We start from the raw sequence: 26,717 nt of genomic DNA, 5'->3' as shown, positions 1-26,717 counted from the left end.
AAAGCCAGACCAGACACATGCAAGATGGTGTCCTCATACCTCAGGGCCTGAGTGTGGCCCGTTTGATACTGCGCTCGCGGAGCTTCAAAGACGGACTCCCTCCTCCAAACCTCCCACCAGGCTTGAACTGATTTTTTTCCAAAGCGGGACTACTCACCCCGCGAACCCCATCATCACAGGAAAAGGCAGCCAAGTTCATGTGGGACAGAGTGCTGACCAGCAAAGCCTTAAGGGAAATGTAGTTCAAGGCCGGAAAAGCGGCCTTGCTGTTAACAGAAGGTAATCAAATACCAGCCTGGGCCAGGCCGCGGTGACCGTGTGGGCCGCGTCGCGGAGACTTCTGGGAGCTCTTGCTCGCCATCGGAGTGCGCAGGCGCAGCGCGCCGAGTGGACATTTTGGTCTTTGTCCGCGGGTCAGTCCGGCCCCTGGGTCCACGTGGCGCGAAAGTAGGAGGTGGGATGTGGGCGTCTTGGGCCGGTCGGGTCGGGGAGGTTGAAGGGGAGGTTTCTGAATCTATTGGGGCGCGGCGCGGGGATGGGGAGTGGGTTTTAGAGCTTCTGGCCTACATGTGGGGTGGGGGTGGGGGTCTCTGAGGAGGGTTCGAGCGTGTGTGACCCTGAGTTTGTCCGCAAGTTTGACTGGATGTTGGGATTTTTGAGAAACTGTGGGTGCAGGATTGTATATGGCTGCATCTGAGGGGGAGATATAGACCAACATTGAGGTAATACTGAGTCGCACTTCCCTTGTCGAAAGTGCTGGTAAATACGGTGCCATCTTCGCGGAGTATGTTTATTTGAATGTTTAAAGGGGGAAAAAAACTAAGTGGTAAATTAAAAGTGAGTTTTTACATAAAAAGGCATTTACTTTTAATTGGAGCAGAATGTAGATCACCGTGATTTCTTATTTTTTAAGCAAACAAGAATATTTCAAAGGCACTTTTTGTTGTGAGGGAGCTGCAGGCGATCTCAAATCCTCTGATCTTCAGGTTATTTTAATAGGGCTACTATTAAGTACTTAGACTAAATATCGACGTTACACTTTGAGCAGCAGTGTCATATGATACAGAAAGCCTAGGATTAGAGTCAAGGGTTTGGAGTTCTAGGCTAGGCACAGTTATCCTAATTCTTTGAGGAAAATTTAGTTGTTGCAATGTTTATCCGTTAGTCTGACCTAGATTCGAAGTGTCCTAACTCCTAAATGAATCGAGGTGTTCCCAGATTGAGTGGATTCTGTAAAGAAATAAAGACAATTCGATCTGCAAAGATGCTTTTTCTAAGGAATCCCCACGGTCCTCCTTGGCGTAACAATAAATGAGATTTAAAGTTATTGGGCACCAATTTAATATCTACAAATCGATAGTATTCAAATAGACAACAGCCAGTTAGAAGACCTAATAGAAGAAAACTATTTACAATAGCAATAAAAAAATTGAGAAATAATGTGCAAAGCTATTAGAACTCTAAAAAGTGCTAAGAGGCATAACATGAGATGTTATTTAATAGATACATCGTGTGTTTCAACAGGAAGATGTCCTAAAGAAGCGTGTGTAGATTTAAGTGAATGTATTAATTCAGTGTGACCCTAATAATAGTATCTATGGCTTTTTGGGGGGTGGGGGAGAACTAGATAAGCTGATTCTGTACTTCACATGGAAAAATAAAGTAGAATAGAGAGTACAACTCTGAAAAAGAAAAGCAGGGTGTGGGGAGGCAGGAGTCCAGTGCTAATGCATTTTTATTTTTTAATTCCGGTATAGTTAACATACAGTGTTACAGGTTTCAGGTGTACAATATAGTGATTCAGTAATTCTGTGTATTACTCAGTGCTCATCAAGATAAGTGTACTCTTAATCCCTTACAGTTATTTCACCCATCCCCCACCCACCCACCTCCCCTCTGGTAACCATCTGTTTGTTCTCTATAGTTAAGAATCTGTTTTTTGGTTTGTCTCTTTTTTTCCCCTTTGTTCCTTTGTTTTGTTTCTTAAATTCCACAGATAAGTGAAATCATATGGTATTTGTCTTTCTCTGACTTACTTGGCTTAGCATTATACTCTCAAAGTCCATCCATCTAATGGTAATGTATTTTAAGATCTAAAGCCTCAGAAATTAAAATCGTGTTGGTGTTAGCACGAAGCAGGCCGATGAAGGGAAATTCGGCAACATCTATACTAACTACAAATGTATTTTCTTTTTGACGTGTCTATTTCACATCTGGAAATTAATCCTACAAGTATACATACCTGCATTTGCTTAAAATGATACGGGTACAATCTTGCTCATTGCTGCAGTGTTTGGTATAGGAAAAGATGAGCGAGCCATCACTAACAGATTGGTTTGAAAAATTAGATCCACCTATACAATAGAATAATACACAGGTATACGAAAGAATAAGGAGGAAGCTTTCTGTATACTGACACTGAAGTAACTAAGATGCCTGATGTATGGTATGCTTCATTTGAAGTAAGAAGGGGCAGAAATAAGAATATATATTTGAATTTGTTTCCATTAGAAAACTCAAAAGATACACAAGAAACTAATAAATGGCTATCTCTGTTTGGGGTAGTAATACTGGGATAGGTGGGGCAAGGGCAAATACCCTTTTATGTTTGTTTTCTAAGTATATGAATTTAGTATTTAAAAGTTAAAGTCTTTCTTTTTTTTTCCTTTAAAGGAGGACATAGGCTGTAGAGCCAGACTGTTAGTTCTTTCCTGTGCCACTTTGCACCTCGGTTTACTTAAGCCTGTGCCTGTTTCTCATTTGATAATAGAGAAAAATAATAGTATCTGATTCACAGGGTGGTTGGTTGTGCAGATTGAGGAGTTCTGAGTGCCTGGTGTGTAGTAAGTAATGGCTAAGTGTTAAATAGCAGTATTATTACTATCTGCAAAATAATAGTTCCTTAGAAATAGTACAGCCACTTGTACTATTTCTGGTGGGAATTTCTTAAAGATTCAGATATATAGATGTTCTTTTTTTATTTCCATGTTTATTTAATTTTATTTAAAAAAATTTTTTAATGTTTATTCATTTTTGAGAGAGACACACCACTGCAAGTGGGGGAGGGGCAGAGGGAGAGGGAGACATAAAATGGAAGCAGGCTCCAGGCTCTGAGCTGTCAGCACAGAACCCAACATGGGGCCTGAGTCGAACCTGAACCCACGAGGCATGAGCGGAAGTCGGACGCTCAAACTGACTGAGGCACCCCAGGGGCCCTTTATTTTTTAAACGTTTATTTTTGAGAGGGAGAGCTCATGCCAAAGAGTGTGGGGGAGGGGCACACAGAGAGAGGGACAGAGGATCCCCCGTGATCTGTGCTGACGGCAGACAGCTCGATAGGGGCTGGAACTCAAGAGCTGTGAGATCATGACCCAAGTTGGATCCTTAACCTACTGAGCCACCCAGGTGCCCCTATTTTATTTTTTTAATGTTTATTTTTGAGAGAGAGAGAGAGTTCCTGCACACAAATGGGGAAGGGGCAGAGAGAGAGAGAGAGGGAGACAGAATCTGATGCAGGCTCTAGGCTCCCTGTCACCTTGGCTGGAACTCACAAATCTTGAGATCATGACCTGAACCAAAGTCGACCGCTTAACTGACTGAGCTACCCGGGAGCCCCTATTTCCGTGTTTAAACTTTTTTTTTTTTTTTTTAAACATTTCAATTTATAACTGGAATGAAGAAGTTAGATTTCTGTGTTCAAGTTATATTCATCTGTAGAAAACCATCATTATCTTTTTCATGAGAATGTTCTTTGATTTCTGTGATGGTTACTTTCTCATGGTTCTAATTCAGAACCTCTGATGATATTTATTAAAAATCACAATTGTGACATTTTTGGCCAGATGTATCAGAGATGATCTTCAAATTGCATAACATCAGGAGAGACATAGGATATGACGACTGGTCCATCATTAGTGATTGCATTTTCCCCAAAATGTAATCTGTATGGATTTACTTTGGTACCATACTAATGTTCATTTCCCATCAATTTAGTAGATAGGTTTTACTCTGATAAATAATCCTTGGTTAAATCAGTTTCTTCAGGGGTTGAAAAGCAGTGATTTTCTAGTTTTTTAAAATTTCTTTTCCATTTGCTGACCTCAAATTGTTTCAAATTTTTCTGACCTTTAAGCATCATTACAAAGTGTTCTAGTAACTGCCACGAATTTTCTTTCTGATACTCCTCTTACCACAGTTTTAGCTGATGGGTGGTCCTCCAAGCTCCTGCTGGTTCATTTTGACTTGTTGCTGTTTAACTTTGAAACTTTTATGCACTCCAAGCCCACTTTGTACCTTTCCTGTTACATTTGGAATTGGCTATTTCTCACAAGGAGCTCTGGTTCCCTTTATTAGAGGATGGTATTAGCGATGTTCTCATTTCTGCAGCGGTAATGTTCCAAGGCATTTCAGTGATAGAGCTAGAAAATCCATTTTTAAAAATACAGGTTTGTATAAGTTTCTAATTCAAGTTAAATTGTATGATATTTTTACCTAATAATTAGCTCCTAATTGTATAATAAAAATTTTGGAACATGTTAACATAATTTCTTATTTTCTTTGTTTTATCTTGCAGTATAAGAAACATGGTCTCAAAATAACATTACTGGTAGTAGTAGTAACCATGAACAACATACTTCATCACATGAAAAATTTCTTTGTAGCTATTTTTGTCACTAGACTGTATTCCACTAAAGATGTATAGTTACTTTTTTGTTCTAAAGCCTTTTGAAATAAATTCTTTCTTTGAGGAACTATTTTACCAAGTTAATGTATAGTTGGGTTCATGTGTTTCAATTTGCCTTCCTGTTCAGGGACTGCTTTTTATTTTTTTTTTAAGTTTAATTTTTTTTTAATGTTTATTCATTTTTGAGAGAGAGAGACAGTGTGAGCAGGGGAGAGGCAGAGAGAGGGAGACACAGAACTTGAAGCAGGCTCCAGGTTCTGCACTGTCAGCACAGAGCCCAACATGGGGCTCGACCTCAGGAACCGTGAGATTATGACCCGAGCTAAATAAAGTCAGATGTTTAACCCACTGAGCCACCCAGGCACCCCCAGGGACTGCCTTTTAAAAAATGGATTTATTTTAAAAAGTAACTAATGGCTAAAGCCAGTAACTACCTGGCTGGCTCAGTAGAGCATGTGACCCTTGATCTTGGAATTGTGAGTATGAACCCTACTCTGGGTGTAGAGATTACATTTTTTAAAATCTTAAACAAATAAAAACTAAAAATAAAAAGAAACTAATGTATTTCTGTGATTCAACAAAAAAATAAATCTCACAGAGATACCTCATCTATTCTGCCCTCCCCCATCACATTCTTCTTTGTCTCATTCAAGTATAGTTTCTTGTTTATCCTTTAAGTGGATTTTTTGTTTGTTGAGCCACAAACAAAGGGTTCCCTCCTACCCGCACCCTCCTTTCATAAAAGATAGCATACTATATGCATCTTACTCTTCACTTAACCACATGCCGTGGTTTCTTTGTGTTTCTGTTTGTTTTTTCATTTTAACTGCTATATAAATGAGATACCATTTGTGCATTTACCACGGTTAATTCAGTTGTTGGACATCTGTTCAACATTTGGGTTGTTTTCAATCTTTTGCTGTTGCTAACTGCAATAATGAATAATTTTGCTGTGTCATTTTGTACTTAATGCAGGAGTATCTCTAAACTAGATTGCTGTAAGTGGAATACCATATAACTAGGTATTTACACTGCCACTAGCAATGTACAAGAGCACCTTCTCTGCTAGAACCTTACCATTGGAGTGTAGTGTTGAATACTTCTTGCCAAAGGCATAACTGAAAATTGGTATCTCAGTATAGGTCTTATTATCCTTTATGGGGGAGGCTGAATATCTTCCATATGCTTAAGGGTTTCATGTATTTTTCTGGGAAGTGTCTGTTCATATCCTTTTCCTCATTTTTCTGTGGGGGTCCCATTTTCTTCTAGTAGCTGTACATTAAATAGGTTAGCCCTATGTTGAATGAGTTGTAATTTTCAAGTTAAAAAATTTGTTTTGACATTGTTCGTTTATTTTTTTAAAGATTTTATTTTTTTAATGTTGATTCATTTATTTTTGAGAGAGAGAGCACAAGTGGGGGAGGGACAGAGAGAGAGACACAGAATGTGTAGTAGGCTCCAGGCTCTGAGCTGAGCCAGGAACCGTGAGATCATGACCTGAGTGGAAGTCAGACACTGAGCCACCCAGGTGCACTTTAAAGATTTTATTTTTAAGTAATCTCTACACCCAATGTGGGGCTCAAACTCACAACTCTGAAATCAAGAGTTGTATACTCTACTGACTGATCCCGCCAGGTGCCCCAAGATGTCCATTCTTTTTTTTTTTTTTTTTTTTTTTAATTTTTTTTTTTCAACGTTTATTTATTTTTGGGACAGAGAGAGACAGAGCATGAACGGGGGAGGGGCAGAGAGAGAGGGAGACACAGAATCAGAAACAGGCTCCAGGCTCTGAGCCATCAGCCCAGAGCCCGACGCGGGGCTCGAACTCCCGGACGGTGAGATCGTGACTGGCTGAAGTCGGACGCTTAACCGACTGCGCCACCCAGGCGCCCCAAGATGTCCATTCTTAATTCTGCTTTCTTTTCATTCCCTCCTTTTGAGTGACCTTTTCGTTACTCAGTGTCTCTTTTAATTGTTATTTTCTTTTTTAAATTTCTTTTTTCTTCAACGTTTTTATTTATTTTTGGGACAGAGAGAGACAGAGCATGAACGGGGGAGGGGCAGAGAGAGAGGGAGACACAGAATCGGAAACAGGCTCCAGGCTCCGAGCCATCAGCCCAGAGCCCAACGCGGGGCTCGAACTCACGGACCGCGAGATCGTGACCTGGCTGAAGTCGGACGCTCAACCGACTGCGCCACCCAGGCGCCCCTAAATTTTTTGTAATTTCAAGATATTATTTAAATTCCAGACTTCACCACTTTAATATATAACATCCAGTGCTCATCACAATAAGTGCCCACCTTAATAGCCATTACCCGTTTAACCCATTCTCCCCCCTCCTCTCCAGCAACCTTCACTTTGTTCTCTGTAGTTAAGAGTTTTTTTGTTTTTTTTTTTTTAATGTTTATTTTTGAGAGAGAGTGCAAACGGGAGGGGCCAGCGAGGGGTGGGGGGGCGGGGACAGAATCCAAAGTGGGCTCTGCACTGACAGCGGTGAGCCCGATGTGGGATTTGAACTCAAAAACCATGAGATCATGACCTGAGCCGAAGTCGAATGCTTAACCGACCGAACCGCCCACGCGTCCCAAGAGTCTATTTTTGTTGTGTTCTTTATATAGCTTTGTTAGCTTATTTTATTTTATTTTATTTTATTTTATTTTATTTTATTTTAGGGAGAGTGTGAGCAGGGGAGAGTGGCAGAGATAGAGAATATTAAGTGGGCTCCATGCTCAGTGTGGAGCCCAACATGGGGCTCAATCCCATGACCCTGGATCATGACCTGAGCCAAAATCAAGAGTCGGATGCCCAACTGACTGAGCCACCCAGGTGGCCCAGCTTTGCTTCCTTTTTAAAGTTTTTGTCTTTTGGAAAAATTCATTTTGTTTTCATTTCTTAATTGCTTTGTGGCAGTTATTTTTCAGGTGAGTTTGCTCAACTGTTGGAAATTGTGCTGTTTGTTTTCCCTCTTTTTGTTATAGTATCCTTATATGGATACAAACAATTATTTTGTTTACTTATGTTTGTGAGAAATTTTCTGAGACTAGTACCAGGAAAAAGGAAGCATAGGAGCATTTTATGCTTCAGAGCTCACCTGCCTCTTTTAGTATTAAAAACAAAGGAGTTCCTTACCTCCTCTGGCTCAGTGACCCTAACCTGGTTGAAGCCAACTTCTATCTCTATCTGCCTTTTTCCCATAATTCTTCACAGTACTTGCCTTCTAGGATGATATATTCACCTTTAGAAGTTGCTAAATCTGGGGATGCCCTACTCCCAAGTATTTTTTAAGCCTACTCCTTTCCCCACAGTCCTTTTCTGTTTAATCTAGGTCTTGCTTTCATCAGTTTCCTTTAGGGTGAGGCCTTACTCATTCAGTAAAGAATTACTAGCTGAAGATTTCTGAGCTTTTTAAGTTTTGGAATACCCTGAAGAATTCCCAGTTTTTCCTAGGCTTCTTTGCAACTTTCTATGTAAGCTTCTTTTTTGGTTCTACATGGAATTGGGAGGGGTTTTTTGGTCCCTGGTTTTGTTGTTCATTATGAGACTGAGTTGTAACAGTTCTCACTGCCATTCTGAGAATGAGTATTTGCTAATTATTTCTGAGATCTGTTCTCTCAAAGATTTCTTACCATTGTGTAGTCTTTTTTGCTGTACCTACCATAGTGTTGTAGTTCCTGTACCATATTTGTTATTTTGGGTGTTTGGGGCTACACATACATAATTTGGAGTGAAGAGATTCTACTAGTTTTACAGCCCCATTATTCTTGATATATTGTATGGTTTTCAGGAGAAGTACTTGAAAGACTCAAAACTAATCAGCTACCATGTTCTTTGAAAACCTTTCCTTGCCTCCTCCATTGTTGGTGTTCATAGGATTCTGTCCTTGACTATCTTTTTCATATACTGTGTATATTCTCTAAGCAGTCACAGTCACATTCTACCTCTGTCTTCAGCAGCACTGGTATTCTGACAGCTGATAAATTGCCATTTCCTTCCTCAGCCTATCTGAGCTCCTTATGTATGTGTGCAGTTGCCTAATGGATATACCTGCCTGCATGTTGCTCAGAAACCTGACACTCTGGATGTCCAGAATATCAAACTTGATCTCCTTTCTCCTGCAAGGTTGTCTTCAGCCAACTCACCTTCTCCTGTTTCTCTCTGTGTACATTAATGTTTAAATCACTTTCTTAGCCTTCCATCTCTGCCACAACCCAGCACAAATTGGTGACCAAGCCTTCTCAACATACATAGTAATAGTGTGTATCTGTGTAAGTAGTAACTTACGTTTTTTAGGATTTTGTCTTTTTAAAAAATGTTTATTTTGAGAGAGAGAGCAGGGGAGGGGCAGAGAGAGAGGGGGAGAGAGAATCCTAAGCAAGCTCTGCACTGTCCACGCAGAGCCTGACTTGAATCCATGAACCGTGAGATCATGACCTGACCTGAAAGCAAGAGTCTGACGCTTAACTAAGTCACCCAGGTGCCCCTGCCTTTTTTTTTTTTTTTAACTTATTTTGAGAGACAGTGCATGAGTGGGGGGAGAAGAGTAGAGAGAGAGAATCCTAAGCAGGCTCCAGGCTCTGTGTGAAGCTCGATGTGGGGCTAGATTCCATAACTGTGAGATCACGACCTGAGCCAACATCAAGAGTTGGCTCCTTATCCAACTGAGCCACCCAGGTGCTTCAGGATTTTGCTTTTTTTTATATGATTTCAACTCTATAGAAAAGTTGGATTAGTTCAGAAAGTCCCATATACTCTCCCCAGATTTACCATTCACTTTTCAGTTTTTTGCTTTATTTGTCCTTCTCTCTCAAAATATGTGTGTATAATTTTTTTAACCATTTGAGACTAAATTGCACACGTGCTTTCTTTGTAAGTACTTCAGCAAGAATTTGCTAAGACCAAGGACATTGTTTTTCGTAACCACGGTGTAGTAACCAAAATCAGAAAATTTTAACATAGACACATTGCTATTACTTAATCCAAAGTCCATATTCAAATTTTGTCAGTTGACTTAATGTTCTTAAAAATGTTTTTTTGAATGAATGGATGAACATCTATAGGACATTTCTAATATGGTTTTACTCAGATTATAACACAAAGTAAATATTAGGACTCTAGGAAAACTTTCTGCAACTTTATTCTTGAATAGTGTAAGAACAATTTCCTACATATTGTATCCTGATGATTTAGTTCTAATAGGCATTCGCTGCTGTTGTCATAGAGGTGAGTATTAAATTCATGCAGGAATAAGGGCCGTGGTTAAAATCCACTCAGGCGCCCATGTGGGAATGTGGTGCAACAGAACAATAGCAACCAGTCATATAAAGTGTGAACAGCTTTTCTTTGTAAGTAAAATTCTGAGAAATGATTCTGTCTTTTGTGTCCCATTTCTGGATGTGTGGAAACTGAAATGGTTTAATGAGTATCGCTTTGAAATTCAGGATTCAAATAGTCTTAGTCCCTTTGCTTATATAATCGTGTGCGCTTTAATCTCTAAGGCAAAAGGTCATTACTTCGTTCTTTTTCACAGGGCCGCTTCCTTGTGCATCCCTGGAGACTGCACCTTTTTCATCATTCAGAAGGCCTGGAGGCCCCAGGGCTCAGCCTGAGTTCTAGGATGGTACTTTGGTCCCCAGCATTAATATTCTAGTGCTGTGTCATTTCCCCAATAGCAGGTTATAAACCAACTACACCGTATGTGATCCTCTGTTGGAACAAGAAGACAAACTCTGGATGGTGGAGAACAAAGTGGAAAGGAAATTTGTTCAGGTGAGTGAATGACAAGGCAGGTCACAGTTGTTCAGGCAGCACTGACACCTCTGAAATACTCTTAAGATGTTTTCTTACAGGCTCTAGACTTTAAGTATTTACTTGGTATGAATTCTTTAGAGACCTGAGTTACATTTACAGTCATCATTTTTTTTTTTGCTTCAGTACTCTATTTAATTAGATTCTAAAGGGCCAGATGCCCCGCTTATCTCTATTCTGGATGTCAGCACTTCATACTTTATTTGTACCGCGTCTGTGGTTGTTCTCTCTTTCATTGATACCCTCAGTTTCATACCTCCTAATGTGTATAGACTCCTTTCCTCATGCAGTGTCTTTTATAGGTCTTAAGTCTTTATGTATTGTCTGACATTTAGGTTCCTTTTTATTATTTCCCATCTTCTTTCATTCTTTCAGTGGTTAAGTGCCTCCAAATTATATTTTACATCTGTAGTCATGCTTCCTATTGTCTTCTTTTCCACCTCCCTCCCCCCTTATGTATCAACAAACTCCCGCCTCCCTTTCTTCTGCCCCCACATACCTCTTTCAGAAGTTGTTGCCTTAGAAATCACTTCTTTTCGGCTGTGTGTGTGTATGTGTGCGTATGAATGTGATGAGTCTGTTTTTAATGTAATACATGAGCTTTCAAAATTTTTGAACATCCGGGTATACAATGGAAAGGATGTCTCTTACCTTTGACCTTCAGTCTTACAGTTTTTTTTTCAAAGATGCAGTTACTTTTAAGAGTTTCACATGTATCCTTCTTGAGGTAATCTATGAATAAACTAGCATGTATTATATATCTGTGCTGTAAATATGAATATATATGTATATAAGCCCTTAGTTTTCCTTTTCATACAGATGGTGGTATGTATTCTATTGTGTCCATAGTTTTGTTTTGTTTTGTTTTTTCTGGGAGAGATTCTCTATCAACGCATTTATTTAACCTGTCTCCTATTTATGGACATTTAGGTCGTTTCCAGGCTTTTGAACACACAAGTGTTCCTGAGGAAGGAAGAGGAAGACAGTCTTGTGAGTAAATAAGTAAAAATATATATTCTATTAGATGGTGGTGAGTGCTTGGAGAAAATTAAAGTAAGGAAAACCAGCATAGACCAGGCTAGTTGGCCATTATAATTTTAAATCTGTTGGTCAGGGAAAGGTCTCTAAGAGGGTGACATTTGAAAAAAAGATCTGGAGAATGTGCAAAGGGGGCATGCAGTATTTGATGGGAGAGCATTCATCCAGAAAGAATCAAAAGTGTTAAAAGCACTGAGGCTGGAGCTTGCTATTCAAGAAATTGACCAGGGCAGAGTACCTGGCACAGAGTGAGCAAAAGGGAAAAGGAATATGTTTGGTTAAGTAACAGGCTAAGTCTTAGACTTTGGCTTTTATTTTGAGTGATTTGGGAGACCATCAAAGGGTCTTGAGCAGAGGAGTAATAAGATCAGAATTATATTTTGGCTGCTGTATAGAGAAAATAAGGTATAGGGGGGCCAAGGCTAGGACATTAATCAGAGGCTATTGCAGAAATCTAGCTAGGAAAATACTAGTAGTTGAGCTAGTGACAAGTCAGATTCTTGAGATACTTTAAAGAAAGAGCTGACAGGATTGGCTGATAAAGTGTGTTGGTTATAAGAGGAAGAGGAATCACTGATAACTCCCAAGGTTTTATCTAGAAGAGAATGAGGTAACATTTACTGAGATAGGAAGACTTCAGGAATTTTGGCAGATCAAGAGGTTTCTTGTCGATTTTGACGTGTCTTCTGATCATCTAAGTCCATATTCATATAGGCAGTTAGATACACAAGTCAGGAATTTAGGGACATAGAAAGTTGTGACCTTCTGTTTTGCTGTACTAATAAGCTACTTTATTCACTGATGGTATCTCTGTATTGTCCTGCTGAGTCCTACTTTTCCTACCATTTTTTGATGCTGGTGGGTCCACCAAATCTTCTGCATTCAGCCTATGTTCCTGGATTCTGTTAAAAACAAGGTGATGATTTGGCCTTGAGGCTGTTCTTTATGTTTTCAGAGAGCATTGTACAAGAGAGCTCTTCCTAAAAACAGCAATGGCAGCTGCCTGCTAACATCCTTTCTTATAAGACATTAGAATTATACCTGTTTCCTACTCTTATCAACAATGCAGTTTCCCCCTTTTTTCCTGTTTTTCTTTATCCTTCACAGATGTCAAAAGTGGGCAGAAATGTTCTTATTTTACCATTTAGAAGAAAGGATCTATTTATGCCATGTTTGAGTCACCCTTGTAGGAATTCTCTCCTACTTCTTTATTGGTACTTTGATGACCTGAGATACTACTTTATCTAAGTGTTTTTCTTGTCTTTGCTTTTTTTTTTTTTCCCCCCTCTTACTGGAGGTGGCTCCTAGAACACAGCATTCTGCTTTTCCTCCTCCTCTCTTTTTTTGTTTTTTAAAGTTTATTTTATTTTTGAGAGAGAGAGCGTGCACCCACGTGTGGGCAGAGAGAGGAAGACAGAGGATCCAAAGTGGGCTCTGCACTGGCAGCAGAGAGCCAATTGTGGGGCTTGAACTCACAGACCGAGAGATCATGACCTGAGCCAGAGTCCAAAGCTTAACCAACTGAGCCATCAGGTGCCCCTAAAGTTTATTTTGAGACAGAGATAGAGCCGGGAAGGGGCAGAGAGAGGGTAAGAGAGAGACACTCAAACAGGCTTCCCACTGTCAGTGCAGAGCCCCATGTGGGGCTCAACCCCATGAACTGTGAGATCACATGACCTGAGCTGAAATCAAGAATTGGACACTTAACCTACTGAGCCACCCAGGCGCCCCTCAGGGCTCCTCCTCTTTATAAATTAAATCCCAGTGAAGACTCATTTATTCTGAAGTTAGAAGTAGCTCTATAGTATCAGTTTTTATTTTGGCACCTCCAGCCTTTTTGTCTTTCCCACCGTAATTTTACCTATTTATAGGATAAACAACTGTCTAACTTGCTTCATTCTTTTTGTGTCAGACAGTGAATTCATTAATATAATACCCAAATTGGAGATTTCAATTCATTATTTTCAGGTCCAAATATTACCTAAAACCAATTTCATAAAATGTCTTGGTTGTTTCTTTGCTCATGGTCCTTGAGATAGGGTCAGCCAGGACTTTAAAAAGATACACTTCAATATAATCGAGAGAGGACATATTAACTAACCGTAAATGTAAATGTGAACACATTTTCTCCTCTTTATAAAATTCTTTGAATCTTGGCTTTTGATTATGAAATGTTTTACCTCTTCAGGTCTTATCATTTAAACATGTTCCCCTTTTATTGATCTTCCCTTTGTCCATCCTATCTCACATTTTCATGGAAATTCAAAAGTCCTGAGTAAATTCTTAGATATTTTTATATTTTGATGTCTGGAGTCTGTATTATAAACGTGTCGAGGGGTGCCTGGGTGGCTCAGTCAGTTAAGTGTCCACCTTCGGCTCAGGTCATGATCTCGCGGCTCATGAGTTTGAGCCCCACGTCAGGATCTGTGCTGACAGCTTGGTGCCTGGAGCCTGCTTCGGATTCTGTGACTTCTCTCTCTCTGCCCCTCCCTTGCTCACACTCTGTCTCTGTCTCTCAAAAAATAAATAAATGTTAAAAAAAATGTTTTTAAATGTGTTGAAAGGAAGGCCCATGTTCTTTCTGTTTCCAGTTTTGATTAAATATGAGATACTTGTTAAATCTGTGAATTGTGGGAGGGTTGTTACTATTTATCAATTCTTTTTCAGTTTTTTGTCTTAATAAATATTTTCAAATATTAAAAACTTTTAAAGAGGAGTTCATCATTCTCCTATATACCCACTATGTAGATTCAGTAATTATTTTGCCATGTCTGTTGTGTATGGGTGTCTATATTCCTGTGTATGCATATTTACATATGCTGAAAGGCATATATAAAGACATATATCTGTCTACATAACCAAAATATCATTACTCCTTAGATGGATTAACCATAATGCCCTAATATTATGTAATAATCACACCATATTCAGATTTCCCCAGGATCTCTAAAATACTTTTTGTTTGTTAATTTTTTGAGAGGGAGAGGGAGAAAGAGACAGACAGAATGTGAGCAGGGGAGGGGCAGAAAAAGGAGGCACAGAATCTGAAGCAGGTTCCAGGCTCTGAGCTGTCAGCACAGAGCCCCTTCCACTCTGTGAGATCGTGACCTGAGCTAAAAGTTGGCTGCCAATTGAACCACCCAGGAGCTCCTGAGGCCATTCTATTTAAAATTGAAACTCGGGGCGCCTGGGTGGCTCAGTCAGTTGAGCGTCCAACTTCGGCTCAGGTCATGATCTCATGGTCTGTGCGTTCGAGTCCCGTGTCGGGCTCTGTGCTGACAGCTCAGAGCCTGAAGCCTGCTTCGGATTCTGTGTCTCCCTCTCTCTCTGACCCTCCCCTGTTCATGCTCTGTCTCTCTGTGTCTCAAAAATAAATAAAACATTAAAAAAAAATTTTTTTTTGTAAATTGAAACTCTACCCTGTTCCCTGATTTTTTTTTTTTCCTCCCTAGCACTTAAAGCTTTTTAACAAACCAACTCCTTTATCTGCCCACTAGAATGTAATCTTGATGAGGATAGCAAATTTTTTCAGTTTTGGTCAGTACTGTTTATCCCTAGAGCTTAGTAATGGGCCAGAAAGAAAAAGGTATTTGTCGAATGAGTAACGAGAAATGTTTGGAGTAGCAGTTCTCAAAATTTCACTTTTTTTCAAATAACAGCTTATTTACATAAAATTCACATAATACAAAATCCATCATTTTTCAGAGTGTACAATTCAGTGGTTTTAAGTAATAATTTGTAAGTTGTACAGTCATCACTACTAATTCCAGAACATTTTCATCCCTACAGAAGGAATCCTGCTACCCATTAGTAGTCACCTTTACACTCTTACAACTTGAGGACCACCTGAATCTTTTTTTTTTTTTTTTATTTAAAAAAAAATTTTTTTTTTCAACGTTTATTTATTTTTGGTACAGAGAGAGACAGAGCATGAACGGGGGAGGGGCAGAGAGAGAGGGAGACACAGAATCGGAAACAGGCTCCAGGCTCTGAGCCATCAGCCCAGAGCCTGACGCGGGGCTCGAACTCACGGACCGCGAGATCGTGACCTGGCTGAAGTCGGACGCTTAACCGACTGCGCCACCCAGGCGCCCCGAGGACCACCTGAATCTTAAAAGTTCTCATAGCAAGAAAAAGATCTATGTATGTGTATGGTGACAGAGGTTAACTAGACTTATTGTGATCATTTTGCAATATATACAAATATCTAATCATGTTGTACATCTGAACCTAATGTTATGTCAATTATACCTCAGTTTTAAAAATTAAAAAAAAAGGTTAGTGGTAAATTTTATGTCATGTGAGTTTTGCCACAGTTGGAATAATAAATAGACTTGAGGACCTTAATGGTTTATGAGGATTTTAGTGATATTTACCTTATTTAAAAGTAAAATTGGGCGGCAAAGCTGGTTAAGTGCCCAACTTTGGCTCAGGTCATGTCTCCGGGCTCATGAGTTTGAGCCCCGTGTTGGGCTCTGTGCTCACAGCTCAGAGCCTGAAGCCTGCTTCAGATTCTATCTCTCTCTCTCTTTCTGCCCCTCCCTCATTCATGCTCTGTCTCTCTCTCTTTCTCTCTCAAAAATAAACATTTAAAAAAACAGTAAAATTGAGAAGCTTTAAAAAATGTATTTATTTAAAAATAATCTCATTACATATAAACCTAAATTATATTTCTTAATAAAAATAATTTTCCAAAGTGAAAAAAGTTGAGTGAGAAGAGTGACAGATGTTTTTCATATCTGTAAGTATCTTTAATGTCTGGTTTATAGAAGATAGCTAGATTCTCATTTCTGCTCTTATAACATGTTATTTTGGTTAAAGTGTACAACAGAATTGTGGCTTCACACAATTCTGAAGTTAGAAAGGAAGAAATACTTCAGTAGGCGTCTTTTCAAATAATTGTGGATATTCTTTGGTACTATGCCAATATGTGACATAATTTTTCAAGATTAGCTACAATATGGAATTTGAAACTATATTTTTTTGTTCTCTTACATAGTCTTTTGGTCTGTGTTAAAATTTGAGTGGATCTCTTACCCATGCATGACTTCTGTAACATCATGCATTTGTCAATTGAGTTATACAGATCTTTGAAATATTTGATATTATCTTATCGAATATTTGATATATGGTGTCTCACCATATAATATCAAAACGTATTTGTTAACATCACCACCAGTTTATTTATTTATTTATTATTTTTTTTTTCAACGTTTATTTATTTTTGGGACAGAGAGAGACAGAGCATGAACGGGGGAGGGGCAGAGAGAGAGGGAGACACAGAATCGGAAACAGGCTCCAGGCTCTGAGCCATCAGCCCAGAGCCTGACGCGGGGCTCGAACTCACGGACCGTGGGATCGTGACCTGGCTGAAGTCGGACACTTAACCGACTGCGCCACCCAGGCGCCCCATCCAGTTTCATTAGAAAAGTCTTTTTAAATATTGGGAAGCTATCGATCTCGTGGTGGAGAATATAGGTTTTCCAAAATTCTAATGAAAAAAATGTTTATTTTTGAGAGAGAGAGAGAGTAGGAACAGGGGAGACAGGCAGAGAGGGGAGGACAGAGGATCCAAAGCAGGCTCTGTGCTGACAGCAGAGAGCCCGATGCAGGGCTCGAATTCACAAACAGTAAGATCATGACCCGAGCTGAAATCAGACGCTTAACTGACTGAGCCACCCAGGTGTTACAAATTTCTCATTTTGGTTGAAAATTCAAATTTTGTTGTGCTGTCATTTGTTTTCCTTGAAATGGTTGTCTCATTTGGTTCTGTCTCAAGAAAGTACCTGCTGAATAATACCCAAGTCTGAATAACCGTAATTTGTAAGGCAGTCATTAATTTATTAAAGTTAATTAATGGTGCTCTATGAAAAAAGTGCCCCGTGAAATAAAGTAAAAATGGTGCTCCATGAAACAAGTGCCTAGTTTACTCATAACTTAAGTAACTTTAAGACGTCACCTTCAGGGGCGCCTGGGTGGCTCAGTCAGTTAAGTGTCTGACTTTGGCTCAGGTCAAGCCCCGTGCTGGGCTCTGTGCTGACAGCTTGGAGCCTGGAGCCTGCTTCATATTCTGTCTCCATCTCTCTTTCTGCCCCTCCCCTGCCTGTGCACTGTCTCACTCTCTCTCAAATATAAATAAACATTAAAAAAATTTTTTTAAAGACGTCATCCTGAGACCACTATCATCCTTTCATGTACAGCAGAAGCATATGTGCACATGTATAGAATGTTATTTATCATTATACTTTGTTTCTTTTCATGGAATTTATATTTGTCATACTTTTGTTTGCTTGGTTTTCTGTACTTAGCACAGACTCCTTTGGAGACCTTAGAATAGTTAAAAAGCCTTCTAAAACCTAGTTTCCACATGGCCAAATGCATGGAGAAATTTCTTTCCATTTTTTTCCCATGGAGATTTACTTGTAGAATTTTTGTCCTCCTTCTCGAGGCTGAACTGGCTGTACTTTGACCTGATAGCTCTTATCTTGTTTTTCGTCACCATTATCAAAGACCTTTTTTCATTGTTTTTCCCGTATTATAACCCCTCTTTTATGGATTCTGTATCTATTGCCTTCTGTGTGTACTTTTAGTGGAGCACATCTAGTAAGATCCTCAGGAAAGGTGCATTGAGGTAAAATTTTTTAACATTTGCATATCTGAAAAATGCCTTTTCCCCTTTAGATTGGTAGACTAAGCTTAGAATTTTCCTTCAGAATTTTGTCTTGTAGCTTCTTGTGTTTCTGTTGAGATATTTGGTGCCGTTCTATTCATGTTCCTTTGGGTGATAATATATGTGTGTGTGGTTGGGTGATATGTGTACCTATATATTGTAGTTTGGTTTCTTTTAATTTATGTTCCCTTTTCCTTTTGAAAAGTCTTGGTGCTATGTCTAGGTATATGCATCTTTTATTATTCATCATGCAAGATACTAAGTGTGTTCTTTATTTTTTATTTACTTAAAAAAATTTTTTTTAATGTTTGTTTATTTTCAAGAGAGAGAGAGCGCGAGAGCGCGCGTGAGTGGGGGAGGGGCAGAGAGAGGGAGACACAGAATCTGAAGCAGGCTCCAGGCTCTGAGCTGTCAGCACAGAGCCCGACGCGGGGCTCGAACCCACAAACTGTGAGATCATGACCTGAGCCAAAGTTGGACGTTTAACCGACTGAGCCACCCAAGTGCCCATAAGTGTGCCCTTTAAGTCTAGAGATTCATGACTTAGAAGAGAGGAAGTTTTTTTGTTGTTTTTTTTAATGCTTCCCTCTAATCAGTTTTCTCCTTTTTTTTTTTTTTCTGGAATTTACTTCACTCAGCTAATATATTGCCTTGGTTTATGCTCTGAATTTGTCTTTTTAAAAAAAATTTCTTAAAGTGTAATTGGCATACATTATATTAGTTTGAGATGTATAACAATAATTTGATATTCATATATACTATGAAATGACCATCAGAGTAAGTTTAAGCCATACAGTAGTTCCCATGCTGTACATTTCATTCTCATGACTTATTTTATAACTGAAAATTGTAGTTTTGACCTTTTTCACCTATTTTGCCCACCCCATCTCTGGCAACCATCAGTCTGTTCTCTATGAGCTTGTTTTGTTGTTTGTTGGTTTGTTTAAGAATCCACATATAAATGAGATCATACATTATTTGTCTTTCTCTGACTGACTTCTTTCACTTACCATAATGCCCTCAAGTTCCATCCAGGCTGTTGCAAATGGCAAGACTTCATTCTTTTTTTTTTTTTTTTTTTTTTTTTAATGGCTGAATAATACTCCATTGTATATAGGTACCATATTTGTCTATTTGTTCATCTATTGATGGACATTTAGATTGTTTCCATATCTCGGGTATTGTAAATAATGCTGCAGTGAACATGGGAGTGCATATTTTTGTCTTAGTGTTTTCATTTTTGGAGATACTCCCAGAAGTGAAATTGCTGGATCATACGGTTCTGTTTTTAATTTTTTGAGTAACTGGCATTGAGTTTGTCATCTTTTTTTTTTTTAAGACATTGAATTTGTCATCTTTTTTTTTTTTTTTTTTAAGATTATTTTTAAGTAATCTCTACACACAACGTGGGGCTTGAACTCACAACCCAGAGATCAGGAGTTGCATACCCACTGACTGAACCAGCCAGATGCCCCCAAATTTGTCTTCTTAAAGCTTCTACCAGGAAATACTTACCATTGTGCTTATATTTAATTGGCCAAACAAGGTAGGTGGCCATGCTTGAGTTTACTAGGGTGAAGCAATATAATCCTTCTGCATTAAGATGACCCTGTTATTAGTGAATAATACAATCTACCTTCCCACTCTCCATCTTAAGATAAACGGAACTTTTTGTTTCTTGCTTACAGAACCTTGTTATTGTTTCACTGATAAAATATCTTCTATCTGATTGGCTTTAGGTTTTGTTGCTGTGTGCTGTGCCTTACCTTTATTTCCTCAAACTTTCTTTATTTTTCTTCTTCTTTTTTTTAATGTTTTAATGTTTTAAGTTTACTTATATTTGAGAGAGAAAGAAAAAATGTGAGTGGGGAGAGGGAGAGAGAGAATCCCAAGTGGGGTCTGTAGTGTTAGCATAGAACCTGACGTGGGGCTTGATCCCACAAACCATGAGATCATGACTTGAGCCGAAACTAAGAGTCAGATGCTCAACCAACTGAGCCACCCAGGTGCCCTTCTTTTTCTTTTGATGTTGATCTGTCTTATTAGTAGGGGTTCCTCAAATGCGTGGAATATTGGCTGTACAGTCATATTTAAGACTGATTCATTAAGATTATCATAAGCTCTTTAATGCCTGGGTGCTTTTAGTCATCTGGTAGGTTTCAGTGAATCAAAAGTAAAATGCGGGGCGCCTGGGTGGCGCAGTCGGTTAAGCGTCCAACTTCAGCCAGGTCACGATCTCGCGGTCCGTGAGTTCAAGCCCCGCGTCAGGCTCTGGGCTGATGGCTCAGAGCCTGGAGCCTGTTTCCGATTCTGTGTCTCTCTCTCTCTCTCTGCCCCTCCCCCGTTCATGCTCTGTCTCTCTCTGTCCCAAAAATAAATAAACGTTGAAAAAAAAAAGTAAAAAAAAAAAAGTAAAATGCAACTGTTCCTTAAGCAGCCTGAGGTGATCTCCAAAAATGGTTTGCTATTCACTTGACCCAGAAAACCCTACAAAATCATGCAAATCAAGAGGTTCAAACCTTTGTGTTCACTTTAAGAACACCTGTGAAACTGCTGAGGCCATCAAGGGTATGCATATTAGAAAAGCCACCAAGTGTCTGAAAGAGGTCACTTTGCAGAAGCAATATGTGTCATTCTATCACTACAATGGTAGAGTTGGTAGGTGTGCCCAGGCCAAGCAGTGGGGCTGACACAGGGTCAGTGGCCCAAAAAGAGTGCTGAATTTTTACTACATAAGCTTAAAAATGCAGAGAGCAATATTGAACTTAAAGGTTTAGATGTAGATTCTCTGGTCATTTAGCACATCTAGGTGAACAAAGCCCCCAAGATGCAACACAGAACTTACAGGGCTCATGGTTGGATTAACCTGTGTATGAGCTCTCCCTGCCATATTGAGATGATCCCTACTGAAAAAGAGCAGATTGTTCCTAATCCAGAAGAGGAGGTTGCACAGAAGGAAAAGATATCCCAGGGGTGCCTAGGTGGCTCAGTCAGTTGAGCATCCAGCTCTTGATTTCTACTCAGATCGTGATCCCATGGTTCGTGAGATTGAGGCTCACATTGACATTGCTTGGGATTCTCTCTCTGCCCTTCACCTGCTCATTCTCTCTTTCTCAAAATAAATAAACTTAAAAAAAAAAAAGAAAGTAAGTAAAAGATACCCCAGAAGAAACTGAAGAAACAAAAACTTAATGGCTGGGGAGTAAATTCTGCATAAAATAATGTAAATAAAAGTTAAAAAAAAAAATGTTGGGCTTCTGGATGGCTCAGTCGGTTAAGCATCCGACTCTGGCTCAGATCATGATCTCATGGCTTGTGAGTTAAGCCCCATGTCGGGCTCTGTGCTGACAGCTCAGAGCCTGGAGCCTGCTTTGGATTCTGTCTCCCTCTCTCCCTGCCCTCCCCTGCTCTCTGTCTCTCAAAATAAATGTTAAAAAAATTCAGAATTCACTACTCTATATAAAAGAAAAAAAATAAAATGCCACAAGGTGCCTGACTGGCTTAGTTGATGGGCGTGCGACTCTTGATCTTAGGGTTGTGACTTTGAGCTTCACATTCGGTGTAGAGATTACTTAAAAATAAAATCTTAAAATAAAAAAATTAAAAAAAGGTAAAATGCCTTATGGACCCAGGATCTCTGAATGATTATACTGCTTTACACAAACGCTGCTGGCCAGGTCCTTTGTTTTAGCTTAAACAAACAAAAAAATGACTACAAATGACAACCATCTTGGAAGGGTATCCTGCTGAGGTTTTTCATGTGCCTTTCAGGTTCTCCTGGTATATTTACCTGGTTGACAGCATTTTTTGGCATTAGCTGCAGAATATCTTGGGACGTTCCATATTATGTATAGATTTAATCCCATTGATTTCTGTGTAGCACCTTTCCCTTGTCCTCTCATTTGCTGGGTGTCCTGGATTCTGGAGCTTCTCTGAATAAATTTCTGCATCGAATAATTTCCATTCATACAAAGGAGTGGTCCTTTGTCTTCCTGACAGGGAAGTAGTGTTCCAATGGCAACTTACATGATCTTTTTTCCAGCTACCATCCTTTATTCCTTCTTTTGAGGTACTTGATTCCCTCCATTTCCTGAGTCTTTCTGATATTTTGTGGCATAAATTGGCTTACTTGACATCGGCATCTTCTTCTGCAGCACCTTTACATACTTGAACTTCCTCAGCTCTGCTGCGTTGAAAATTTTCTGTGTGCTTTTGTTATTGGAAAATTTGTTGATGTCTGTGTATACTGATGTCTCTGATCATACCTTTTTTTCTTGTGAGCTTGTACCCTTGTCTGTTTAATGAGATTTTGGAAGGAAGCAGTTACTGGTTAATTCCTTCCCTTTTTTTAGGTATCCTGGGAGACTTTCTCAATTTTATGTCATCTTTTTATCCTACTTGTTAATTCTTCATTGTTTGTGACATTCAATTTGCTGAGCTAATTAATGGGAAAGATTATTTTTCAAGAGTAATCCTTAAGCTTTGTGTGTTTGAACGTTAACTTTGAACGTTAATTTTCTGTGAAGATAGCTCCACAAAGGTTTTCTTCTCAAAAGTTACTTGGTGACATTGGTCATGAGGCTTTTTTCTTACTGTGAGATGGGCTTCCAAAGTTCATCCCACAGCACAATCCATAATTTTATTATTAGTAATGGGAAAATTTATAAATAATGATAACGTAAAGCTAACATTATTGAGTGCTTATCATTTGCAGCCACAGTACTAAACATTTTATACATTAACTCCATTGAATGATGATTCTTTGTACTCCGTTTTAGAAGAAGCCTGAGAAGATGATGAGCAGATAGACAGGCAACAAGATTTGGGAGGCAAGTTGCATCCATCTCCAGTAAAGTACAGACTGAGGAAAAAAAGCAGTGAACTAAGAAAATTGGAAGGATACTTCTTCTGATCTCAGACCTTATATCTTTAAGGAAACACCTTTTTCAACTTACCTGGAAAGAGTGTGAAACAAAATTTAGACTTAATTGTGAGGGAAGTTGTGTAGGGGAGAATCATTAATTTAACTAGGAAATCCTGCCTCTGCTTGCTCCTTATGCTAATAACCCCCTTTAAATGTAAATCAGTGTGGAAATGTCTTCAGTTAAAACCATTTGAACTCCATAGAAAAACCCTATGAAATTACTGAATGTGGCAAAACTTTCACTCACATGTCACACCTCATTAAATGTAGAAGTCAGGCTTAAGAGAAACCTTGTTCTAAGGAATACTGAAGAGCCTTTAGCTAGATGACAGGTCTCTGAGCAGAAGAAAATTTTTTACTGGAGAGAAACCAGTGAATATAACAAAACTTCCTTGATCATTAGAAAATTTGGACAGAAAGCTTTTAAATGTACTGAGTATGATATAGTCTTCTCTCGAACTTTATCCCTTCCTCTATATTTGAAAGGTCATACACAGAGAATCCTTACAAATGTAAGAAATATGGAAATTCCTTCAGCCAAAAGTAAATCCTAATTCATCAAAAAATTCATACTGGAGAGAAACCTTGTGGATGTGGGAAAGCTTCCATTCAGATGTCACACCTCAGTCAGCAGAAAATTTGTAGTGGGGAAAACCCCTTTGCCTGTAAGGTATGTGGGAAAGTCTTCAGCCACAAATCAAATCTTACTGAGCATGAACATTTTCATAATAGAGAGAAACCTTTTGAATGTAACGAATGTGGAAAAGCCTTTAGCCAGAAGCAATATGTTATTAAACATCAGAACACCCATACCGGAGAGAAGCTTTTTGAATGTAATGAGTGTGGAAAATCCTTCAGCCAGAAGGAAAACCTTCTCACCCATCAGAAAATTCACACTGGAGAGAAACCTTTTGAGTGTAAGGATTGTGGGAAAGCTTTCATTCAGAAGTCAAACCTCATCAGACACCAGAGAACTCACACAGGAGAGAAGCCTTTTGTATGTAAGGAATGTGGAAAAACCTTCAGTGGCAAATCTAACCTTACCGAGCATGAGAAGATTCATATTGGGGAGAAACCCTTTAAATGTAGTGAATGTGGAACAGCTTTTGGCCAGAAGAAGTACCTCATAAAACATCAAAACATTCACACTGGAGAGAAACCCTATGAATGTAATGAATGTGGAAAAGCCTTCTCTCAACGAACATCACTTATCGTACATGTGAGAATTCATTCAGGTGATAAACCTTACGAATGCAATGTATGTGGAAAAGCTTTCTCTCAAAGTTCATCTCTTACTGTGCATGTGAGAAGCCATACAGGTGAGAAACCCTATGGTTGTAATGAATGTGGGAAAGCTTTCTCTCAATTCTCAACCCTTGCTCTGCATTTGAGAATACACACAGGTAAGAAGCCTTATCAATGTAGTGAATGTGGGAAAGCTTTTAGCCAGAAGTCACACCATATTAGACACCAGAAAATTCATACTCATTAAAAAACCCTGTAAATATCTTAAAAATTGGAAAGTGTTCATCAGGAATTTAAACCTCATAGCACATCAGAAATGATCATACTGAAAGAAGATATCACAAATGAGGAAAACAAAAGCTAAAAAGTTACTGGACACCATGGAATTTATACTGAAGAGAAAGACATTTATATGATAAAAATCCTGGGCCCCCAGAAAAGCTGATGGCCTAGGTAATGCTGAAACTTTAGACGCATTTCCACCAAACATGCTTCTTATTGCTGTCTGCATTTATCTGGAGATCCTCACCAATGTAATCAAAATATAAGTTTTAAGTATTGGCAAGGAAGAGACTTTTATGGTATTGATTTAGTAGAACAGAAGAGATTCTGGAAACACCTATGCATCTATTAAAATTTAGAATATGATAGAAATGGCAATAGGAGGTGAGAAGATAATGGGACTATGTAAAAAGTGATTTGGAGGTAATTTGTTCTCCAAGGAAAAAACAGACCATGAACTATAAACAGAGGTAAGAACCAAGAGGATAAGAACAAGAATATAAGCTGTATACTGAAATGGTTATGACCTTGGGAGTAGGGAGACATTCCTTATAATAAGCTCAAAAATTCTCTGAATTTCTATGCTTAGGAAATATGTACCAGTCTGCTTACTGTGGCATGATTTGTAGTTAGCCATAAGTTGGAAACACCTTAAATGCCCATTGGGAACAAAATGGAAAATACTTATGATGGAATACTGTATATCTGTAAAATTTAGCAAATGAGATCTATATTACAGAGAAAGATCTCAAAAATCATGTTGAAGGGGGAAAATGAAGTTGCAGAATAACATATATTACAATGCATTTTGTAAATTTTAACTAAAACTTTACAAAATTCAGTACTATGTATTGGTAATGGATAAATATATGTATGTATGTTTTTAAAATGTTTTTGAAATGGATTGGAAGGATACAGACCAAACTCTTGATAGTGGTTGCTTGTGAAGAGTGGAGCAGGGAAGGGGATGAGTGTGGGAGGGAGGGATGGGATGGGGACTGTTTAAAGGGGGGGTTTCATTTTTATATATAAATATCCATTTCTCTTAAAAACTAAAGACTGCAAGTAAATATATCAAAATACTGGATAATTCTGATTGTGGTATATGGATATCTTGTCTTATTTTTTGTACTTTTCTGTATTTTTAAATTTTCTCAAAATTAATAAGAATGGGGGTGAGGATGGGAACACTGTATCTATAGAAATCATGTTCTAATGGATTCATTCCCAATCAAGTACTAAACTTTTTATAGAAAATATTTCTAAAATTTTATCAATGAGTGGATGGACTTGCTCTCTATGTAATATGAAATTATCTATTTTATTAAAATTAAAAATGATCACATAATCCAAATCTGCTTTGTTTTTACATGTTAATGGCGTACGCTGTATGGTCTGTCTGTACATTTCTAACATTTTGCAACATCATTTGAGCTTAGAAATTTTTAAGAACTTTTAGTTAAGGGTACATGCACATACTTTTTATAACATGTCTTTTTCAGGTAAACTGATCTTGGAATATCAGTTTTCCTGTCCTGTACATTTCCAGAAGAACAGCATATGCATCAAAATTTAAGGTTTTTGGGATGCCTGAGTGGTTCAGTCGGTTAAGTGTCCGACTCTTGATGTCGACTCCAGTCATGATCTCACTGTTCCTGAGATCAAGGCCCAGATCAGGCTCTGCACTGACTGTGGAGCCTGCTTGGGATTCTCTCTCTCTCCCTCTCTCTTTGTTCCTCCCCCACTTGTGCTCACTTGCTCTCTCAAAATGAATAAATGTAAAAATGTATGTAAAGTTTTTTGGGGCACCTGGCTGGCTCAGTCAGTAGATCATGCAACTCTTGATCTCAGGATTGTGAGTTTAAGCCCCACGTAGGGAGTAGGGCTTACTTTAAAAAATAATTTAAAAAATTGTTTTTGATTGTTCCATTTTTTAATGTTTATTTTTTTAAGAGAGAAAACATGAGTGGGGGAGGGGCAGAGAGAGGGAGATAGAGCATCAGAAGCAGGCTCTGTGCCATCAGTGCAGAGCCCCTGCTGCAGGGCTCAAACTCCCAAACCAGAAGAC

General features: G+C 38.8%; 1 protein-coding gene and 1 pseudogene across 5 annotated transcripts; both read left to right on the top strand.

The window, feature by feature from the left end:
• Positions 1 to 26,003, top strand: ZNF146 (zinc finger protein 146). 5 transcript variants are annotated; one of them, XM_043600737.1, is made up of 4 exons: positions 1 to 279; positions 10,213 to 10,451; positions 11,421 to 11,480; positions 22,977 to 26,003. In XM_043600737.1, the coding sequence occupies exon 4, from the start codon at positions 23,736 to 23,738 to the stop codon at positions 24,612 to 24,614; it is 879 nt and encodes a 292-aa protein (XP_043456672.1). In that variant the 5' UTR covers positions 1 to 279; positions 10,213 to 10,451; positions 11,421 to 11,480; positions 22,977 to 23,735; the 3' UTR covers positions 24,615 to 26,003. The 5 variants fall into 5 exon arrangements, with proteins under 5 accessions (XP_043456672.1, XP_043456676.1, XP_043456674.1 ...); XM_043600741.1 differs by lacking the exon at positions 1 to 279 and adding an exon at positions 364 to 454 and having other exon boundaries at positions 10,355 to 10,451; XM_043600739.1 differs by lacking the exon at positions 1 to 279 and adding an exon at positions 365 to 413.
• On the top strand, positions 20,147 to 21,235 carry LOC122495044 (annotated as a pseudogene).
• Positions 26,004 to 26,717: the final 714 nt, after the last annotated feature.

The sequence above is a fragment of the Prionailurus bengalensis genome, chromosome E2, assembly GCF_016509475.1.
Source record: "Prionailurus bengalensis isolate Pbe53 chromosome E2, Fcat_Pben_1.1_paternal_pri, whole genome shotgun sequence".
NCBI classification, from domain to species: Eukaryota; Metazoa; Chordata; class Mammalia; order Carnivora; family Felidae; genus Prionailurus; species Prionailurus bengalensis.
Note: the sequence above shows the minus strand (reverse complement) of the source record. Positions and strands in the feature narration are given on the sequence as shown.

Bases quoted from the DNA above. Each gene is read 5' to 3' on its own strand.
- ZNF146 (XM_043600737.1), top strand. From the start codon at position 23,736: ATGTCACACCTCAGTCAGCAGAAAATTTGTAGTGGGGAAAACCCCTTT.